Genomic DNA, 23,784 nt, shown 5'->3' with positions numbered 1-23,784 from the left:
AGTGAGTAAACAAGCCAGACCTTACCTCACCCCTCCTGAATGCTCCTGTGCCACCTCTTCCAGGACTCCTGGGAAGCCACCCTTTGGGGATGGGGCGGGAGGGAACTTCAGGCTGCCCAGAGATGTTATTAGTTCTCCTGCAATTAAAATGTCAGGAAGGGCTCCCAGGGCCCCAGGACAAGAGCGACCAGGGCCCACTGGGTAGTGAGCCCCATCCTGAGGTAATCCGTGAGTTCCTCCGTCCAGGAGGAGCTGAGGGCTCCTCGGAGATCCAGGTGAGGCCTTGGGGAAGCTGGTGACAACAACCCGGTAACTTTCTCCCTTGTAGGCCTGTGGCTCTCTTTAAGGCTTTTGAAACTGTTGTTTTTCAGTAACCATGAGAGATAGAGTGGGTAGAGAGAACCTCTCCTTGGACCAGACCAGGAGGAAGGGATTACTATGATAACTCCAGGAGGAAAAAAAATACATTTTGGTTCAATACCCAAAAGCTCATTTTTAACTCACTACACACTAAAACACTGTTATTTATATACTCATTATGGGCACAATGGGCACACTCACGCTAGTAGAACAGCTGGCATTTAAGCTTTACAAAGGCTCTGAGCTGCAGGATGGCCCTTCTGGTGTTTGTCCTGGCATTTGAACTGGAGGGCCGTGAAATCTGCTCTGTTCAAGCAGGACTCTGTGCTGGAGTTAATTATGGCCTGGGTAGGCTGTCCCAGCACCACCTGAGCTAGGGAGGGGCAAGAGGTCCAGGGAAGATGCAGGGTCTGCCTGTTCATCACATGGTCTGGACTGACCCCGGTGGTCCTGCAGTGGTCAGCTCCTAGGAAGACTTCAGACCGATCACTTTGGGCCACTTCTGTGGGCACTGAAAGGCGTCCTTCCCAAACCTCAAGCAGACGCCGTTAGCTTTGATTCTTGAGGGCCAGCAGGCAGGGTCTGAGAAGGGCCCGAGTTGTGAGAAGGTGCTAGGACTCGTGAAGAGAAAGCCTTCTTATTCCTCACAATTCATATAGTCTCTGACCCTTCCATTAGAAGAGTGCTGGGTTAGAGTTAGGTCCCGGGTTCCAATGCGGTTATTGCTACTTAACTAGTCACTAGCCTCGAGACCCTAGTTAGGGTCTGGGCCCAGATGTGAACGCAGGAGGATGACTGCCTCCAGGTCTGCACCTATCCACTGTACCTCCTAAGCACATATTAGGCGCTCAATGCATGCTCGTAGACTGGATTTTCCCTTCCCGCTATGCTGCCTCTCCTTGGAATTCATGGAAGATGCTGTGGCGACCTGTTTCCCTCAGATGAAGTTATAAAATATAAATGTGTGGTTTTATATATGCTAATGTTTGTGCTGAGTAGAGGATGGACTGAGGCGCGGCCTGGGAGGGGTACTAATTGCACAACTTGAGTGGGGGGAGGTTAAAAGGGATCAAGATGGTGAAAAGGGAGGAGTCAGAGCACTTTAGGGTTTGGTGTGAGCTGAAGGACTGCAGAATCGGCCAAAAGGGAGTCTTTTATTTGTCCGGGGCCTGGGAATCAGCTAGAAAAGCCTTGAAAGCGCTAAGCGCTAAGAGTAGATTTCTTCTCTTAGGGAGAAGGGACCCTGGAGCTGAGAAGCGGGGAGAAGTCTCCTGAACACACTGTTCCGTGGCGCACGTGAAGAGTAATGGTAATTATCACAATTATTCTGAACTACGGCCGTGGTGGGAGAACACCGGCAGCCACGCTGTTTATCGGTCAGAGAATCAGATTTAGAACTCACTGGGTCTAACTCCTTCCAACTACGGATTGGGAAACTGAGGCCCAGAGAGATTACGGTTTCCCTTTTCGTTAAGTAGCAGAACCTGGCACTGACCATAGACCCAACCCCCATTTGGCTCTGGGTACTTTCTCTGGCAGCCCCTCCCCCCGCCTCGTGACTTCTGTAACTCCGTGGGGTCTCTGCTACTTCCTCAGTGACCAGCTTTGGAAGAAGGGGGCTTGGCGGGGTCAGGAGCTGGGCCCACCGGGAGTATTACGCATGCGCTGTCAGCATTAGTCCGGGCCGGGGACTCTGCTAAACGCTACGAACAGACTGTCCTGCCCGCGGAAAGGGTCAGCTCCCAGGCTACGGGCGAGGCTGCCAGGCTTCCATTTACAAGGGAATAAAACACAAGGACGTGGGGTTTTCTTTCCCCGCGTGTCGCCCGGGGGCGAGTCCTTTGTCCCCTAACTGGCTGCACCGGGGCGCAGTAGATTCCGAGCGAGGCGAGAAGCGCCAGATCCGATTCCCAGGACTCGGAAGGCTCCCCTCGGGAGTCCGGAGGGCCACGCCCATATTCCGCTTCGCCCAATCAGGAGCAGGAGACCCACCCATAAGGTGTGTTCTCTCCTTTCATTCGTTGCTGCAGGACTCTGCCTCCAATAAGGGGCCGTTTGCGTTTCTGCTCTCGCTGTCTCTGCTGTTAGAAGCGGACTTGTTTTCCTTTTCTGCTCCTTAGCCTGGCAGTCTTGGGGATCAGGGAGGCGGAGACACTGGATACGAAGGTTCTCCCCGGGACCTCTGCGGACTCAGAACTACAGCTCCCGGCAGGTCACGCAGGCTGGCTTTGGGGTCACGTGATTTCCTTTCCTCCTTCCCCCACTCTGTCCCTTGCCCCTCGGGCTCCTCGAGTCACGCGGGTGCAGGGAAAGAGGGCGGGATTGCAGGGCAGAATGCCGCCTTGGTGGCCAATAGGATGGGCCCAATAGAGGCGCCCTCCCTCGCCCCCGGCCGTGCGCGCCCCGGTGCGGGGCTGGAGGGGAGGGGGAATGTGGAGAGGGGCGGGAGCGCGCCCGGCGGCGGGGGCAGCGACGGTGGCAGCGGCAGCGGCAGCGGCTGTGGGGGTGTAGGCGGCGGCGGCGGCAGCGGCGGCGGTTGAGGGGCGGGCAGCCGTTGGAAGCGGAGGCGGCCCAGCTGGGGGGCCACTGTGCTCACTTGCTCCTTTCCTCCCTTGTGCTGACAGGCGGCAGGCCGGAGCCCGAGACGCGGCCGAGAAGTTCGCGGCGGAGCCAGGCATGAAGCGGCGCTGAGGCGGAGCCGAGCCGAGCCGAGCCTCCGCGCCCGAGGAGAGGGAGGCGCCGCCGCTGCAGCCGCCGCGAGTGCCCGGCCACGCCGATGACTACTGCAAACTGCGGCGCCCACGACGACTTGGACTTCAAGCTCATCTTCGGGGAGGACGGGCAGCCGCCGCCGCCCCCGCCCCCGGGGCCCGCAGGTGAGGACGCCTCCGGCCCCCGAGAACCTCGGTCCCGCGAGGGAGACCCTCGGCCCACCCGCGCACTGTCCCCGGGCCTGCCCGCGGGGCCCGCCCGCCAGCCTGCCCGGAGTCTGCGCCTTCCACCGACCGAGTCGGGGGAGAGAGAAAGATGGGGGTGGGGTGGAAGAAGAGAGATGGGACCGGAGAGCCCCAGAGTTGGAGAGAGTGGGAGGGGCGGGGGAGCAGAACCTCGGGACGGGGCTGGCTGTCCTGCGGGCGTGTAGGTGCGAGACGGGGGCCTGAATGTGTGCTAGGGTCAGAGTGTGTGTGCTTTACTACTGGCTCCGGAGCGTGGATGGATGTGGCCGGGGAGGAGGGGCTAGGGAAGGGTGAGTCTCATCCCCGGCCGTCCTTCCCGACCCAAACCGGCCTTGCGCCGCGCCGTCACCCGGTGTTTGTAAATTCGGAAAGCGCCCCCCGCGAGCCCATTGTGAAGTATGACGTCTGTCTGCTTCTCAAGGTGAGGTATCTGAGGGTGCAAAATGTTGCAATGCCCGTGTTCTCACCGCCCTAAAGATTTGTTTGCTAAAACCGCTTAGTGTAGAGGAAGCCCACGGGGTGTCGTGGAGAGAACTCTGGTGCTGGAATCAGTCCGTGGGTTCCTGTCTGGTCAGTGTGTGATCTCAGACCCCTCCCGGCCTCAGTTTCCTCATCTGTAAAATGAAGCTTGGGATCACATCATCCTCTGAAGGCCACTTTCAGCCCCAACTCCATAAACCGACCCATGAAAACCGACACTTCTGTACTCACCGTTACTTGTTTGTTTTCTGTGTTCTCACTGTTTAATTTGGGTTAATTTGTGTATTGGAGGTTTTCGAATTTATGCCACAAAAACATGGCTCCTCCTGCTTGAGTTTTGATTGCTTTATGTGCCATTGGGAATGGACTGATGGCATTTTTTTCTTGATAAACCACAGAAGTTGTGTTGAAAAACTGCTTTCAAGCTCTTCAGTGTAAAAGTTTTCAGTATTTTCTAGAGCATAATAGTAGTTGTCAGTAGCTTTTAACTTTCAAAGAGCAAAGTGGAAAAAGAGGAAATATAAATGAATTTTACCGATGTGAAAGTAACAAATGATGAAACTAGAAATCGAACGATTAACACTCCGTTTTGGAACGCCGTTTGGGAGAACAAATGCAAGATTAAGAACAGATTTTTAAGTGCTTTGTTTTGTTGACCCTGTTGAGAACAGTTTAATTTTCCATACCTTTTTGGGGTGTAGCATATTGCCAAGAAATTAGTGAGAAAATCCTTTGAAAACTCAATGCTTTGGGGGGGGGGTGCAGTGTTTATTGTGCTTTTTAGATCTTGGAGTATTTAATGATTTGTGAACATGTTGGTAAAAATCTGTTCTTATTTTTGTCGAGGAGGTAGGAATTATCATTGGTCTATTTCAGTTTTATATATTTATGGAAGTCTAAACCAAGTTTATTTTAAATTATTAAACAAAAGTTTTCTGAGGGTGTATTGGAAGTTGACATTCTTTATGATTTTGCCCCACTGTTCTGAGAATAGGTGGATTTTTTGGTAAGAAAAAGTTCATTATGAAAGGTAAGAAGCATTCTACTATAGCCAGTTAACTAGTTTAGTTTATAAGGAATTTTGGAGGGAGGGGAGACCAATGTATTACTCAGAATCCCCTGTAATAGTTGTAAGGATTGACCAGCCTTCTATGGAAACTGCTCTTAGGACTCAGGTTGGAATCCAGAGTGTGGTCAACCTTTAATTAGGCTTCAAATTGTGCATTTGAATGGTATAAAATGCCATTGAGAACCAGCTAAGTTAGTCTTAGAGGAAGTTCAGCTATAAATTACTTTATTATTGTCTCATTGGTCGAATCTGAATTAGATTTACATAAATGTATTAGAATTGTCGGGGCTGTTTAGATCACATAATGATAGATTGTGCTTGCGAACAATCTTTTTTTGATCACTTTATCAATGATAACTTCTTTTTCAGCACACTAGGACAGTTTCAACCGATAATATACTTTGGTTTTCATAGATAATTGGAGTTAAACATTTATTACAAAAGAAATCACTCGATTTTTGAGTTCTTCCAGCTCTGAATTCTATGATTTCTGACAGCAGTTAATAATGAATAATGAAGCTGTTAGAGCTTTCTTATAACTATGCCAAAAAAAAAAAAAAAAGATAGTAATTAAGGTAAAAAAAAATAATTGTGTATTCATTAGTTGTTTCTGAAAATAGAGCTTTCCATTATAAGGGGAGAATCCCTCTGATATATTTCATCCTTTTTATTAAAAAAAAAATTCATACATTTTGTTTTGACAGCAAATATTTCCAAACAATCCCCTTTGCAAAGTACATTCCACAAAAGTCATTTTATTGATTTTTTTTTTTTTTTAAATAACTGCAAAGGAGGATTTGTTTTGCAACTTTGAGGGTTATACTTGATTAGAATTTTGAGTTTATTTGCATTTTTGTAGTTGTATGTATACTCTTATTTCTGTATACAAGTTTTTCCATAATTCCTCTTAATTTTTCATAGTCCTCATACCTTCTGGTGCATTGTATATATTATGGAAGATTCTATCCGTAATTTGTTCTGTCATTCCACAATCATTGGGTACTATTTTTTGGATTTTAACCTTTTTGTTATGACAAATCATAATTATATGCATATGATCTTGTTTTTGTAACTTCCCTGGGGATATAGTTAGGGTCTTATTGATAAATCTGATTATTGAAATAGCTAAGGCAAAGGGTATGAACAATTAGGAACTTTTTTTATGTAACTACAAATTGTTTTCCAGAACAGTTGTCATTTACCATCCGACCTTACCTAATTCAATGGAGAGAGCTTCTTATATTTTAACATTTTTGCTAGTTTGTTAGATATGAGAGGCTAGGCATTTATCAGGCAAAGATTTTTTTTTCTCCCAAGCCTCAGCTACTCATCACTTTTTTTGGAGGTGTCATAGAGCTTTAAAAAAAATTAATATAATTATTGTTTTACATGACTTCACATGTGCAACTTTTATAAAATTCTTAACTTCTCTTTGAGTGGTGTGGAGGGAGAGAGATTTGGAAATTCAAAAAAAAATTTTAAATGAATGTTAGAAAAGACTTTTATATGTAACTAGGGAAAAAAGTAAGATTAAGAAAAAATTAACATAATTGTGATTATAATATGATTTCTTCTTCTTCTTTTTTTTTTTTTGATGACAGATCTTTGTCTATAAATAAAAGATCTTTCCATTCTCTAATTTTTCTGATGGCATGGCTTTTTAATTTTTAAAATGCATATTCATTTGGGGTTGTGACATAAGATATCCTTTTTGTGTTTCAATATAACATATCTTTCAGAAGAATTGTGATTTTAGAATATGTTAAGATTTATTCCAAGATTCACACACAAAAGTAGTATGTTGGAGAGGGAAGAGACCTTAGATGCTTTACAGGAGCATAGTGACCTGTAAAAAGATCATTGTCAAGTCATTAAGTGAAACTCTTCCATTCTTTTGGCACTTTAGATTTAATATCTAAAGAAGTAGTTTAAACATTCAGGAATTAAAATTTATTTGCATGTGAAATCAACATATGTTTTGATGTTCATTATTTTGATCTTTGAATAAATTATAATTTGAAGTAACCAAAAGTGAGTTTAAGAGATTTGCCTTTAGGATCAACTTGCCTGCTAAATTAGGCCATAACAGTTTCCAGGATTTTCTGCAGTACAGTTAGTTTTTGTTAAGTAGTCCTTCTTCTTGTCTTTAAGCATGTAGATTTGTTATAGCAGAGGAATCTGATGAAAATTTCTTTGTTTTTTAGTAAGCTCCATTTGTCCCAGTTTGTCAAATTACAGATGTGTACTGTTTGAGCATATCCTAGTCTGTCTGATGGACTAGTGTGGTTTTAGATCTTGCTAAAGATTTAAGGGGCCTTTACCACAACTGAAAATCTATTTGTTCTTTAATTAAAATGTTAAACATAACATAAACACAAAAGGAGAATTCTGTTTCAATAAGAAATCTTTATGGCTTCTTGTGTAAGCTTATTTTGATACTTTTTACAAATGGACACTTAAAAGTTGGGAGGAAGAGAAAGCAAACCAAAGGACTAACTTTCTATATTAAAATTATTGTTACAATATAAATGGTCAGCATACCAAAATATTTCTTTAAACTGTATATTTTGACATTAGTTCTTTCAAGGTAGTGTTTTTACCAACTAAAGATGCTTGAAATTAAAAGAACTAGTGTTTTGCAGAAACTTACTAGTTCCCTAGATTTATGATATAAGCTTCATACTGAATTAACTACTTTGATTTTAAATTTTGCATTATCTTTTCAAACTTTAAAAATCTTAGACCTAACTTTCAACTATGATACTTCAAATATTAAGTAGGAAACTTAAAATAGTGTGATTTATTAGTTCTTAGTAAATACTTTGGCTAATATGATTTATTCATTTCAAAGAATAGATTCCTTGATAAATTTTTGTGAACAAAATTAGGGCTTTAATTCAATTTGACATTTCATTATCTTTATTTTTATATTTTATTCTCTAAATATATAGATTCAATAATTTTTTCTTCTGGCTAAATTGCTATTTGTTTTCCCTAGTTTAAGTATTGAATTTCTAGGTCTAAATTAAAATTAGTAAGGAAGTTGCCAATATTAGGAAGCTCTGGAATGGTATTTCTGCCTTCTCCCATTTGATTCGGTAGTTTCTCCATTTTAGTATTTTTTTTGTTTCTTTTTTAAAGAAAAATAATTGTTTTGGTGCATATTTTTGGTAAGATGTTAAAAAATATTTAATATTTGGCATATACCTATGAGCTACTCTTTCCAACACTCAAAAACCACATTCATTCTACTGGAATGCTGGGGGAAATTTGTATTTTCATAATTTCTTTACCTTTATAATTCCCATTCTTCAGAGAATGAAAATAATGCTAGCCCTAAAAAGAGTTTTTCTCCCTTATTCTTTACACAATATCTTTGTTTTATGCCACTTTTTAGATTATTTACATATAGGGTTTTTCTTTATTTTTTCTTTGTTTTTAAAAAAATACAGAGTTTTTAACATTTACCTTTGCAAGACCTTGCTTTCCAGATTTTTCTCCCTCTCTTCCCTCTCCTTCCCAAGACTGTAAGTAATCTGATATGGGTTAAACATGTGCAGTTCTTCTAAACATTTCCATATTTGTCATACTGCCCCCCCCAAAAAAAATCAGATCAAACAAAGGAGAAAAAAAATAAGAAAGGAAAGAAAAAGCAAACAATAACAAAAAGTGAAAACGCAATGCCTTTATTCACATTCAGTCTTCATAGTCCTAACTCTGTATGCAGGTGTTCTCTCCATCACAAGTTCAATGAAATAGCCTTGAATCACCTCATTGTTAAAAAGAGCAAAGTCCATTAGAGTTCATCATCACTTAATGTTGCATACAATGTTCTTTTGGTTCTGTTTATTTCACTCAGCTTCAGTTCATGTAAGTCTTTTTAGGCTTTTCTGAAATCAGCTGCTTATCATTTCTTATAGAACAAATATTATTAGGATATATATGATGTACATTCATATACCATAATTTATTCAGCCATTTCCCAAATGGTGGGCATCCACTCAATTTCCAGTTCTTTGTAGAGCTTTTCTTTAAATGATACTAAAACCCTACCCTAGAATCTTTTGCTTTAAGCAAAATAAACAAAAGGGGAAGATTATATGAATATATCCAATTTAAAGTCACATAATTTGGAATAGTTGAATTCTTGTTTGTCCCTCTGATTCTGTTTTGATTCTTTGATAGATTTCATTTTCTCTTTTTTCATTAACCTCTAGGTGCAGCTAGGTGGCACAGTGAATAGAATACTAGCCTTGAATTCAGGAAGACCTGAGTTCAAAATTGATCTCAGACACTTAACACTTACTAGCTGTGTGACCCTAGGCAAGTCACTTAACCCCAACTTCAGGGTTAAAAAACCAAAAAACAAAAAAAACCCTCTAGCTGTGAGTACTAATATTCATGTTTTTGTTTGTTGTTTTTAAAATAACTTTTATCTCCTTTGTAGAAATAGGGGTTACTTTTACTAAATTTTGTTTTCTTTTTACATTTTTGTTATAAGGAATGGAAAATATAGATGGTATAAAAACAAAATATCAAAATGTATTGAAAGTAAAAAGAATTTTCCCAGCTAACCTGTATGTACTCCAGATGAAATTTAATATTAATTACATGTAGAACTCTTATGAAACATGTAATTATATCATCATCATGGTCTATATAGTATCTATATACGCTAGGCACAGTGCTAAATATTTTACCAGGATTATTTTATTTAATATGACAGTCCTGGGAACAAGGTGCTTCCCATTTTACAATTAAGGAAGCAGGTAAATAGTGATTCAATGACTTACCCAGGGTTACACATAAAGTGAGTGTATAAGGCTGCATTTGAACTTAGATCTTCCTGATTATAGGCCCTGTACTCTCTTCACTTTGCCATCCAGTTGCCTCAGATGATAAAGATAAATTCCTCTGAAAGGGATAAAGAGAACTTCCTTAACTTTTTTCCAGTGGAAACTTAATGATTTTTTTCTACAGCTCATTATATACCTATTAATTGATAATACTATACCATATTTTCATATGTTTAGATTCTCTTGGGATGGAACAAAGGTAAACATATATAAATTAGGTGTGGCAAGTTTCACTAGGGAAAAATTAATTTTTATTAAAATTTTATTATTTCTAGAGCTCTAGGTGTACTTGAGCTCATTTGCAAAAATTAGTACTAGAGGAGTAGCCTAAATTTGTATTAGTAGTGGGCCTTGTATGTGTAAACATTTGGAGAGGTGTATGTGGCACACAAGAAGACTGCCTTTAAAGGATCTCATGTTACTAGTTAAAAAAAAAAAAAAAATTTACTGTAATTAGTACTGTTAACTCAGTTCTTTCTTTGACTTTTCCCTTTGCCAAATTATAGAAGGAATACCTTGGCATTTTTCCCAGTCTCACTGTTAGAGAAGGTAGCTCACCATGTACTGAAGTTACAGTTACATTAGATGCCATAACATTAAAACCTTTATCTTCTATGTAGCAACAACTAAAACTTTCTGGGTCTTTAGTAAAAATTGTACCTAAAACTGAAAAAATTGTTTTAGTGTCATAAGAGAAATAAAAAGTCTCAGGCTCAAGAAAACATTTAGCATTCTTCGATTAAAATTGATACTGATCAAATTTTATTAGTTCTGACATCGTCCATCTGTTTCTGTTTGAATGTACAGTAAGGCTCCTGTTTTGTTCTGGTTTTGTTGTTGTTTTTTTGGGGGGAGGAAGCAGTATAAAATTATTGCTTTTGTAAGAAATTTTAAAATTATTTTATGTTGCTGGAAATGGTAACTAAAAAGCCACAATTAAAATTGGAGCGTTTTACAAAAATGTTTGTTTATTGTTCACATTATGTAATCTAGAAAATAGAATATGATGGAAATTATTTTTCACTTTTGCTAGTGGAGTGACAAAGGAATCTTCATTACAGTATTTAGCTTTAAATAAGGGTGTGGTGCAAGAATCAATAGTATTGCTCTTAAAGATGTGAGAAACATGAGTAGGTTGGGCCTCATTTGATAGTAAGCAGCAGTTTGACTGTTCACAGCAGTAACATAAATAAGGGAGGTGTTGTCTAAAGCTGCCCTGGTGGGTCAGGGGAATAGACATGGCAGACTTGGCAGAAAGCCTGGCCTCTAAAACAACATCCAAGTCATCAAATTTGCCCAGGCACGCTGTGTGAGGTTCAAATGACAGTGGAATTTAAGATGAGTGAAATGATCAGTGTGGCTTAGGAGAATCACAAGCAGGAGCAAGCTTTTTAACAAGCCATCATTCTACTCAAACTTCACATGGATTTGCATGTTTTTTTGAATTTGTGTTGTGTTTGTACAGTTTTATGGCCCAATTGTCACCTTCCTTAGTGGTGAAACTATTGTAGACTGGCAGAATTTGCCTGGCTTTAGGAAAGGAAACACGTAAATCTATAAGATTTAGCCGGCATTATGAATTGACAACCTACCAGAAGCTGAAATTTAATCACTGTCATAGTAGTTGAATATCCTGGTATCACTGCCTGAAAGGGAATTGTAAATTTAGTAAAGCCGGAAAAATCCTAAGTAAACTGGAAGATAATTTCCAAGTGTTGGTTTTTTTTTTTTTTTTTTTCAAATATAATTGGATGGCACCAGTATGCTTTGTGCCACAACAACAGGTGAGGCTGTGTGTTTTTTTTTTTTAATTATAATATGCATTTTTTGAACATTATGTTGAATTTTTATTAGTTTTATTAATTTTATATTAGTCAAATAAGATATAAAGTTGGGTTGATTTGAAATCTTTTACAGTAGAATCTCTTCCATGTTCATTCTTTTGTAAGAGAAAATATTCAAATTGAACACCTTTTTAAAAAAGTTTTTCGGTAGAACAAGCAGTGATCAAAGTACTTTGGCTAATAGCATGTGACTTGTACTTAAATATGTTTCTCACTCAATTGTATTTGGAAAATTATTTACTGTAAAGGCCTTTTAAATAGATTTTTGTTAACTGCTCAAATTCTTTTAAAAACAAATTCCAAGATAAGAATAGGAAAAATATTCATTCTACCCCTACTCCCAAAGGATTATGTAATTAAAATAGCAAAATGTCAAATTGAGTATTGATTTATTAAGCATATATGTCATAAAGAAATAAACAAGGCATATGTTATTTGAAAAATCTTATTCTCATTCATCTTGAAATTTTACTGTGTAAGTATTGGGATTGAGATTTTAGCTATGTGGTGGTGGAAGTATGTGGGAATACAAAATGCTTAGATGGTGTGTACTCTTTGAGCAGTTTATGTGATTGTGGGTTTAGATTTTTTTGTTTGTTTTTGTTTTTATTAAGGGAGAAAATACTGGTTTACAATTTAGTGCTTTAATTCTGATTGCCCATGTATTATTGGCACTGAAATGGAAGAAGCATTTATATTTTTATTTTTTTCTAAATTGCTTATAAATTGTTTTACCAGTAGATATCTGTATATAAGGATAGAATTATGAATTAGTGCCACTACTTGAATTATCTTTTATGATCCTCTGAAAACTACAGTGTTGCTTTGAGTTACAAAAACTAATTTTTATTTGTTAGAGTTGTAAGATTATTGAAATAGAGGTTTTGGTGTCTTATGAGGGATAAAGGTATAAGATCAGGAATAATGAAGAAATATTTTCAGTTGGTGAATTTTTGAAGCAAACAGCATCAGTTTTTTTTTTTTTTTTTTTTTTTTTTTTTTAGATTTTTCCATTGATGAAGAACCATATGTAGTACTAGGAAAAGCAACATTTTTATTGTGTTAGTAGTTCATGCATATTAGAAGGGGAGAGATAATGTGATATACATTTAAGGTACTACTTTTATTATTGCAACATCAAAATATTAAGAACATTTAGTGAATGTTCTATCTGACATAACCACTTAAACTGGGAAACTGCAGTTATAACATTTTCTAGCTATCTAGGTTACATGTCTTCCCTCTTTCACCCATTCCCTAGTTTCTGCCATTTTGTAGAGGCTCAGTGATGTTGTGGCTGCACTTGTGTTCCAGAGGCTTGGGAAGGAATCCTCAGGTCGCTTACTGTCTTTGTTATTTGGGGCTTGGAACCTTTCTTTAACTGCAAAATGAGGTAACATTTGTACTGCCTACTTTACAGGAAAGTTAAGAGAAAAGTACTTTGCAAATCTTAAATATGTTATAAATATCCTCCTTTTTAAAAAACTGCTTAGTCTATCATATGTAATTCTGTTACTATTTCCTTAATATCTGCTTTCGCCTTTACTTTATTCTTGAGGCTAAATTCTTTTTTTTCAAACTTTTTTTTTGACAGTACATATGCATGGGTAATTTTTTACAACATTATCCCTTGCACTCACTTCTATTCCGAATTTTCCCCTCCTTCCCTCCACCCCCTCCCCTAGATGGCAGGCAGTTCCATATATGTTAAATGTGTTATAGTATATCCTAGATACAATATATGTGTACAGAACCGAATTTCTTGTTGCACAGGAAGAATTGGATTCAGAAGGTAAAAATAATCTGGGAAGAAAAACAAAAAAATGCAAACAGTTTACACTCATTTCCTAGTGTACCTTCTCTGGGTGTAGCTGATTCTGTCCATCATTGATCAATTGGAACTGAATTAGATCTTCTCTTTGTTGAAGTATCCACTTCCATCAGAATACATCCTCATACAGTATCATTGTTGAAGCATATAATGATCTCCTGGTTCTGCTCGTTTCACTCAGCATCAGTTCCCAAGCTTGAGGCCAAATTCTTAGTTTGAATCTTTGGTCTCATTCAGAATATACTGTCACAAGGCTAGACTACATTCTGGTTGGTTCATCAGGACCAAACTCCCACCAGCTGTTAATAGGAACCTTTCCCATATTTCCTCAATTCCATTCCACTTGTGGAATATCATGCAGTCAGGTTTTTCTGGATGTATTTATCAAGCCCACACATGTGGAATATTGTGTATAATACATATATTTATATACACACACATATATAATGGGATGTATTTATCAATTTTGCTAGATTTTGGCGGGAATGGTCTTTTAAGATTTTTATTATAAGGATAGTTTTCTGGGAAGGGAAAGGAAAAGGATACAGAGAAATGTAAGAGATATAAATAAAAGTTTATATGAACCACTACATAGAATTCCAATCCTTCTATTTTTGTCCACCTGCATTTTTTATTTCCTTCACAGGCTAATTGTACACTATTTCAAAGTCCATTTCTTTTTGTACAGCAAAATAACTGTTTGGACATGTATACATATTTTGTATTTAATTTATTCTTTAACATATTTAACATGTATTGGTCAACTTGCCATCTTGGGGAAAAGGGTGGGAGGAAGGAGGGGAAAAGTTGAAACAAAATGTTTTGCAATTGTCAATGCTGAAAATTTACCCGTGCATATATCTTGTAAATAAAAAGTTATAATGAATAAATAAATAAAAGTCCATTTTTTAAAATGCCTTTATCATATCTTATGTAAATCATCTTTATTTTTCTACCTATTTTCCTGCATTTTATTTACCTTCTACCCATCTGTCAGTAAAATTTTATATATTTTTAGATCATCTAGATTTTATTTTTCTTATTAAATACAAGTATGAACCATTTGTGATTTTACTAGTATTGGAACTCTTCCCACCAAGGTCAGAATATAGATTGCAGCTCATCCATGGCTCCATAGATATGTCCTGGGGAGCTTCCTGTGTAGCACAATAGAAATTAAGCGACTTAACTCACATGGCTCCTGAGTGTGAGGAGTGGAATTGAAATGGAAGCAAATTAGTCACCAAGCCTAAAACCCTATTGACTGTGTCATACAGACTTTCTTTAACATGTATTCTAAACATATTAACATTGGCTACACAAAAATAAAAACTTACTCATAAAACATTATAAACTCCATTATTTGTAATTTGCTTTTTAAAAGATGAGCTGTGATTCTGTCAGTATTGAAAACTTCCTTCTCCATTAGGTTGTGAGTCCAATTGAGGGGAGAAACAAACTATTTTTTGCCTTTTTTAATATCTCTATCAGTTAATTCAGTACCTGGCCCATAGTAAACACTTAAACAAATACTGACTGATTCTGATGCTGATAGTATTTAGAGATTTGCCTGGGACTCATTAAGTTTGTGAATTGCATAAAAATTATCCTGGGTATCAGAGGCAGGGCTTGAGTCAGATCTCTATAGTTCAAGGCCAGCCTTTTCTCTTTTGTGTACCAGACTGCCTGTCACAAGTCCAGGTCACAGTTTTTAAAGGTAAATGTTATTTTTAAAAAGTACTCTTTGCTTTTATGTTCCTGGGGCAGATTTGTGGGATCTTGGAAGCAGGAAAACCTGAGTTCAGATGTGGTATCAGACACATACTAGCTGTGTAACCTTAGGCACTTAACACTCTGTCTGCCTTGATGTCCTCAAATATAAAATGGGATAATAATAGCATCTACTATGCAGAATTGTTGTGAGGATCAAATGAGAGATACTATTGGTAAAGTGCTTAGTATAGTACCTGACACATAGTAGGTGCAAAATAAAGTGTTTTCTTCCTTCTCTTTTTATGTATTTTCAAATTTTGTTGCTTTATTTTATTTTTAAAAATTCTTACAGTCTTTTAAATTAACTGGAAATGAAGTATTTTGTGAGTTCCTTTCTCCAATAATAATATAATAATAGCTAGCATATATGTAGTATTTTAAAGACTCATTTATTCTCATAACAACCCAAAGAGTAGGTGTAATTATTATCTCCATTTTACCTATGAAACTGAGACAAAAATAAATTAATATCTTGGCTCCGGTCACATAGTAAGTGTCTGAGACAGAATTTGAATTTAGGTCTTCCTGATTTCAGGAACAAAGCTTTGCTGGCTCCTAATTCTGATGCAGTATACAAACTCTGAGAGATAAAATGCATTTCTCATAACCTCTTCTTCATCTCAGCCACACATAAAAGATGATTATACCCTTGATCTTGCTATCAACCACTTATGAGTCATAAACCTTGAATTTTTCTTATCTAATTATAATCTATTGGCTTTCCACTTCTTCCTCTACCTTTCGAGCCTTGCTCTTTGTCTACACTGTAACCTCCACTCTCTCAACCCCTCAGTTCATCACCTCTGTACTAGCTATACTCTGCTTCTACATCTGTCTTATCAACTCATTGTGACCAAAGTAGTTCTTCTAAACCTTTTCACCTCCTTTCAGACCTTCCATTGGTCACTATCTCTGATCCTCTCAGCTGACAACATTAATTTCATATTTTATTGAAAAAAATTGGGGCCATTTCTTCCAACAAATTAAGCCTTCTCTATCTCTACTCCCATTTTTCTTGAATATCTATCTCTCTGCTTACTGGGTGCCTCTCTACTAGGTACAGATTTGTCCATATTACCGACATCCTTCAGATACCCTCACATTATTATCCTTTTGTTCCCATTAATTGTTGTTTCATGTCTTTTACTGGGTTCTGACTAAACTCCTTGAGAAACTTTTGTCTGCAAGAGATGCCTCTACTTCCTCTGCCCCTTGTATTTTCAGATCAGTTAAACCAGTATCTTTGCTGTTCCAGGAACAAGATATCTTTTGACTCTTGAGTATTTTCTCTAGCTTTCCTCCATGTCTAGAATATTTTCCCTTCTAATCTCTATTTTTTTACTTCCTGGCTTCCTTCAAGCCCCACTTAAAATCCTACCTTTTACAGAATGCATTTCCCAATCCCTCTTAATTCTTGTGCCTTCTTTCTGATAATTATATCTTATTTATCCTTTATATAACTTTTTAGGGGTGCATATTTCCTTGTTTTCTTCCCTATTAGATTGTAAACTGCTTGAAGGTAAGGACTCTTCTGCCTTTCTATTCCTAGTGCTTAACAGGTGCTTAAAAAATGATTATTGACTAATTGAAAGAGTATGGTTTAGTTAGAGCCCAAGCCCCTTCTTTCAGCTTTCTGTCTTATCATCTGATCTGTCCTAAATCTGCTTTCCATCTTCATTAAGGTAAGTGATGGTTTTGATCCTCTTCTTTCCCTGTCCTTGGAGCATCACTGGCATTTAAGACATTATTATTATTTAAGACATTGGCATAAGAGTAGTTAAATAGCTGCTTCCCTAATCTCCTTTTCCTTTCCTTCTCTTCTGCCTTCTACTTAATCCTTCTGCTAGCATCTCATCTTGGGAGGAGGGAAATTAGGTGCTGTCTGTCTTAAGTCCTGATGAGTTGTTCCCTTTTCAGTGGGATCAGACAGTCAGTGCTAACAACTAATTCTAGATATTGGGAAGTTTAGTTTAAAATGACAGTTTTCATTCTCTGTCATTGGTGAGTTTAGCAAAGTTTATAAAATTTTTTGGGCAATTTATCTATTTTTCCTTCTCCACATTTTTATTCATTAAGTAGGTTTTAAAGGAAGGTTTTGATACAGGGCAGCATAAAATGTGGTATAGGAGTAGAGAAGAAAAAACTAAAGTGGTATATTTTGTGGAATCTGAGGATGGTAGAGCTTGTGGATGTCTTGTCACTAGCTAGTTTGAAGGCAAGTATCAGTCTCATATCCACTCATGATATTAATGATTGGCAGTATGTGTTCCAAGCATATGTCCCAAATTCTGAACTCTCTTTTGGTTGCTAATCCCCTAGCATCTTTGTAGCTAAACGACTAAAGCATCTTTTATTAAAAATCTCCAGTGGGAGAGACTTCCCAACTTTTTTATGTTACTTGACTTGAATAGCAAAGTACTATTCTGATAATCAGATTGACTCATGAATTTGATTATCATAATAGTACTTTGCTGTTCTTTTCTGTTGTATTTTAAGCTGTCCTTTTTTTTTTTTTTTTTTTTTTTTTTTTAGTCTTCTGTAGATGCAGAGAATTGATCAGCATCCATAACAACCCTTTGGATCTTTTTGATGATTGAATTTTTATTTTTTATTTTTGTAAGGCAGTCAGGGACAAGTGACTTATCCAAGATCACATGGCTAGTAAGTGTCTGAGGTTGAATTTGAACTGAAGTCCTCCTGACTTCAGGGCTAGTACTCTACCCACCCTTCCACCCAGATGTCCCAAAGATGATTAAATCTTGATTTAGTCTTTTCTTTGTCAGGTTAATTCTTCTGTCATTTAAATGCAATTTTATCTCAGGGTTTTTTCTTCTTTAGAGACTTAAGTTACATGTATGGGGTGTGTTATGGTGGGCATTCCTTTTCTGTATGAGTTGAACTAGATAGTCTCTTATGTCAAATTTAGCAGTTCTGAAAAGGTAATTTTCTCTCTCTCTCTCTCTCTCTCTCTCTCTCTCTCTCTCTCTCTCTCTCTCTCTCTCTCTCTCTCTCTCTCTCTCTCTCTCTCTCTCTCTCTCTCTCTCTCTCTCTCTCTCTCTCTCTCTCTCTCTTCTCCCTTTTCCTCCCTCCCTCCCTCCCCCTACACACACACATTTCTAGTTGCCTTTTGGACAGCTACACTTTGCTCTCTTCCCAACACCTCAAATTTTCAACATGTTTACTTTTGAATTCATCTTCCCCATCCAAACTTTCTCATTCTACTTCCCCCATTTCTTCTAAAGGTATCATCATTTCCCTGTTCACCCTGGCTTGAAAATGTAATGTTTTCTTCTTTCTTCTCAGTATCTAATTAATTACCAAGCCTATATCAAGTCTGGGGCAGACTATCTTCAAGAATAAGGAAGCAGTAATTCTCTCTATTATATCTTGGTTAAATCCTATCTCAAATATCTTCTTTAGCTCTGAGTGCCATATTTTAAAAGAACATTGATGAGCTGGAAAATATCTAGAAGAAGGGTGCCAAAGGTCCTTGAGCTCATGTCCCATAAGGTTAGGTTGAAGAGATTAGGATGTTTAGTGTAAAGAAGAGAGAAAAGGGGAGAAGAGAAGACAGCAGACTGACGAAACACACTAGCTGTCTGCCACTATTTGAAGGGTGGATATTGATAGAGGGATTAAAATTTGTTGGCACTGGAGCACAGAGATAGGAGCAATGGATAAAGGCTGCAAAGAGGGTAAATTTAGAGTTGATGCCAGGGAAAAAACTTTTAAAAAAGGGAAGTCCAAAAGGGTAGCCTCAGGAGGTAGTAGGTTTTCCTTCTCTTGAAATCCAAAAGTAGAATCTGGACAGCTGCTGTCCAAAATTTATTATGTAGAGGAATTTCCTGTTCCGGCACAGATTGAACTTGGTGATCTCTGAAGATCCTTCCAGTGCTTACTATTGCTTTTTAAATGTATGATATGTTTAGTTTCAGCTTTCAAGACTCATTTTTGGCTCCTTCAGATTACTTTTCTATCCTTATTTCATAGCATTTCCTTCTCCATATTCTTTGAGCAAACTGGTCTATTACTCATTGTTTCCCAGTTTCACTTTGCTGCTCTCCATTCTAGAGTATGACAAAGGCCAAAGGGGCCATTGCAGTCCAATTTTTTCATTCATAGAACTAAAGAAACTTGAGACCAGAAGTTTAAGTGATTTTTCCTAATCAGAGCAGGGTCTAGAAGATATAGAAGGACTTCGGATCTCTTAATTCCTAAAATTTATGCCTTAATGCACCCCAAGACATTATTAGTCTTTTGACTGTCACATCACATTGCTGATTCAGTTACCTGTGTAGTCTACTAAAATTCCCTAAATCTTTTTTCAGGTATATTGCCTTCTAACGTTTGGATGGGGAAGTTGAATTCAAAAAACATGTTAAAAATTTGAGGTGCTGGGAAGATAGCAAGGTGAATTTTTTTTTTGGAATGTAAGATTATCCCTATTGGATTTTTGTCATTTAGCTTAGTGCTCTAGTTTATTAGGATCTTTTTGAATTTTTATTCTATACTACGTTATTTTTGTTATTTCTCTCAGGTTTGCTGTTTCCTGTATACTTGTTGAAACATTTTATTTATGCCCTTCATCCAACTAATTAATTTTAAAATGTTAAACAATACAAGGCGAAACATAAGTTCTGAGGGTACTTCTCTAGGGAACCTTCTGGTAGGCTGACATTGAAATATCAATAAATTTTCCTTGAATCAGATCATTTTATCAGTTCTGGATTCATCTAATTGTATTATTTATTATCCAGTCCACATTTCTTCATTTTTGTCCACAAAAATAATATGAGATCCTTTAGCATATGCTTTGCACAAAGCATATATCTACATCATCAGTATAATCTGTGTCAAAACAGGAAATAAGGTTAACTGGCATGAATTGTCCTAAAATAAAGTCATACTGTTATTATTTTTCCCTTTTCTTACCTGCTCCCTATCTCATTAACAATTTTAGAGAATTTTCCTAGTAAATTGGAATTCATCTTATTGGCTTTTAGTTTTCAGATTCTGATTTCTTCCTTCCTTTTGAAAATAGGGGCAATATGTGTCCTCCTTTAGCCCTTTGCTACCTCTGGTTTTCCATGATTTATGTATATATATGTATATATATGCCATTTTGATATTCCTAAAATACAGATCTGACTTTTTCATCTATTTAATTTTTAGTGGCTAATTTGTTTCTGGGATAAATTACAAACTCTTTAGTTTCACATTTAAAACCCTACATATACAATATAGCTCCAGTCTACCTTTTATTTCATATTACTTGCTTTTAGTCACTTTCCATTATAGTCAGACCCTGCTGTTCACAGTTCTATCTTCCACCCTTTGGGACATTTTGAAGGTAATTTCCCGTGTCCGGATTATACTTCTTCCTTATTTCTACAAATTCTTAGCAATAGAAATAATAGTAATAAAATGAAAATGATAACAATAGCTAAGATTTATATAGTGTCTACTGTGTACCAGGCAGTGTGTTTTATGTACTTTACAGTGATCTCATTTGATTGTCACAACCTTGGTGGAAGGGATTCTATTGTTTACCCTATTTTACATCAGAAAAGATTGAGGTCCAGTTTTAAGTGATTTGCCAAGGATCAGTCAGTGTCTGAGACTGGTTTTGAAATCTGGTGTTCCTTATTTCTGGCCCAGTGCTCTTATTTGCTGTGCTACCTCTTTGCCTCTAGTGTTTAGCATCATTAATTTCCTTCTGAACTCAGGTGCCATCCACTATGCAAGATCTTTGTTGTTCCACTGGACTTGAAACTGTTTTAATTACTTTTGTATACATTTGGTATTATCTCTTTGTATGTTGTATCCCCTAGGATGGTGTAAGCTCTTTGAGGGGAAAGACTGTTTTTGACTTTGTATTTCTGGTATTTGAAATGATGCCATGCATATACCATGGGTGTTTCATAACTGTTTGTCATATCCAGTTGCACTGGTTTTTTCCTTTGTAGTAGATAGATTTTCTTGGACTTTTTGCCTGGGTCCCAGAATATTTATCCAGGTTTTATAAAAATTGCATTCTGTTTTCAAAAATTCAGAGTTAGTACTTTCTAGTATGCATGCAATAAAAGTAGGCATACTCGAACCTTAAGGAAATGAGTCATTTAGGATAGCAAATAGTCATAGACCTAGAGCTGGAAGGGAACTCGGAAGCCATCTTGTTGAGTTCAGCCCCTTCATTTTAGAGTTGAACAAACTGACTGAGATCCAGGTAATAGGTAGAAGAGGTGGGATTTGAACTGAGAACTAATTCCTTTAAGAACTAAAAATTGCTTGTCATCATCCATCATAAAAGATGATTTTTTAAAAGCTTGTGATTTTTTTTTTTTGTGGTTGTCCTTTGTTAATAGCTTTGATAGATGATAGAACATAGATGATAAGAGATAGTATGGAAGGTAAATGGATTAGGGCAACCCTATGACTAGATATCCTCTTTGTCTAATATATTAGTTTGAAAGGGAAAAACAGCTCATTGATTTAATTATCTTTATGTTTTTATCTATACTAAGTTCATCTACATAATTTTGTGATTCAAAGTCCCGTCTTTAAATTAGTCCTTCCATTCAAGGTAGAGTTCTCAGTTTAGCCAGCTTGATAGTTTATTACTTTGATCACATTTAATATGTTTTTTACAAACTTGCAGAAAAATTAAGAACAAAAGAACAATTATTTTATCAGATTTTATCAGATAGCAGCATGGCACAGTGAAATCAGTCCTGTGATTGCAGTCAGGAGAAACCTGGATTTGAATTATCCTCTGAGAATGTGCTAAGTCTGCACATTAGGCAAGTCACCCTTTCAGCCTCAATTTAATTTGTTGTGCAATGGGGATAATTGTAATACTTCCCTTAACTTAGTGGTTGTGAGGAAGGCTCTTTGCAAACCTTAGCATACATGTAAATGAGCAGTAGTTATTAATGCCACAAAAATGGAGTCCTGGGTGCTTCCAGTTTCATTGTGACTACTGCTAGTGCAGTCGGTTTTTTTGGTCACTTGGTCATTTATGATTACTGATTAAATTACTAGAGTTAGACAAACATTGAGTTAAAGAGGTTTAACCTCAGCTGATTGCTATTTAAAAGATGCAGTGTTCATCCCAGCATGTTAAACTGGGGCCCCCTAGTGGCTGATACTAAGATTTTAGAATCAGAAGGTGCTGTGTTGGCTTTTCAGGAACCATTTGTTCCAATCTACCCAAAAGAAATCCCAACTATTATTACATACTGAAAAGAACAGAAAAGGAAATAAGCAAGTATTTTTTAAATTTTAATTAATTAATTATTACAAAAATTTTATGCATAGGTAATTTTCCAGCATTAACAATTGCAAAACCTTTTGTTTCAACTTTTCCAGTCCTCCCCACCCCTTCCCCCAGATGGCAGGTTGACCAATACCTGTTAAATATGTTAAAGTATAAGTTAAATACAATATATGTATACATGTCCAGACAGTTGTTTTGCTGTACAAAAAGAATCGGACTTTGAAATAGTGTACAATTAGCCTGTAAAAAATGTAGGCAGACAAAAATAGAGGGATTGGGAATTCTATGTAGTGGTTCATAGTCAACTCCCAGAGTTCTTTCACTGTGTGTAGCTGGTTCAGTTCATTACTGCTCTATTGAAACTGATTTGGTTCATCTCATTGTTGGAGAGGGCCTTGTCCATCAGAATTAATCATCATACAGTATTGTTTTTGAAGTATATAATGATCTCTGGTCCTGCACAGGAAATACGCATTTATTAAGTACTTACTATGTACTCGGATTGTACTGATTGCTTTACAGATCTTAATTTGATTCTCACAATAACCTGTTTGAAGACTTTTAAGGTAGTATCAACCCACCACCACCACCTCTCTAAACAGTCTGTTCTTCTATCCTTTTACCGTGTTTGAAGTTATCTTGTATTCAAGATCCTTTTTTTGTCAACTCCTTGTACACCTGACCTTAGCATCTTCCCTTGGTTTTTTAGTTTTAAATACTCATTAAATTCCCTTCTGTCATCAAGAAATCCTTTGATATCCCCACATCCTTTGTGAAAGCCAGTGAGTTTTTATTTTGTTATACTGACAGAATGTGGAATTCTCTGGCATGGCATTATAGAAGCAGTATTAGTACAACAGCAGATCTACTTTACATAATTTGGATTTATGATAGATGAGTAATATAATCCATCTTATAGGCTGTTTTCTTACATGTGCTATTTGTAATGCAGTAGGTTTTTATGTCCAGGTTTCAGAAAACTAAACCAGATTTCTAGTTTGAGGAATTGATTAGATTTAGAATTTATAGACTTTTTAAAGTGTTACTTTTTGGAAAGTAATGCACATATGTAATAAAACTTTAGCTAACCAACTCAAAATGCTTTATTTAAACCCGTTTGGGTGAAAATATTCCTAAAATATATCATATACTTCTTAAATAGAGTAAAATAAAAAACTAAACCTCATTTCTTTTGAAATTTTAGAACTTAAAAAGTGCTTTCCTTGCAACAAGTTTGGGGCAATAGATTGCATAAGTAAATAAGATAATGCAAATATTTTATAAATGAGGAAATTAAGTCACAAAGATTGATTTTACACAAGGTAAATCTAATACAAC

General features: G+C 37.3%; 1 protein-coding gene across 1 annotated transcript in view; it reads left to right on the top strand.

Annotated features, from left to right (window-relative positions):
• Positions 1 to 2,338: 2,338 nt before the first annotated feature.
• NFATC3 (nuclear factor of activated T cells 3) overlaps positions 2,339 to 23,784 on the top strand; it is a 155,392-nt gene continuing 133,946 nt past the window's right edge. The window contains 2 exon segments of the mRNA XM_074286373.1: positions 2,339 to 2,572; positions 2,985 to 3,236. Of these exon segments, the coding sequence (XP_074142474.1) occupies positions 3,137 to 3,236 (100 nt within the window). The 5' untranslated portion in view covers positions 2,339 to 2,572; positions 2,985 to 3,136.

Source organism: Sminthopsis crassicaudata, chromosome 2, assembly GCF_048593235.1.
Source record: "Sminthopsis crassicaudata isolate SCR6 chromosome 2, ASM4859323v1, whole genome shotgun sequence".
Lineage (NCBI taxonomy): Eukaryota > Metazoa > Chordata > Mammalia > Dasyuromorphia > Dasyuridae > Sminthopsis > Sminthopsis crassicaudata.
This window is presented reverse-complemented; position numbering and strand designations above follow the sequence as displayed.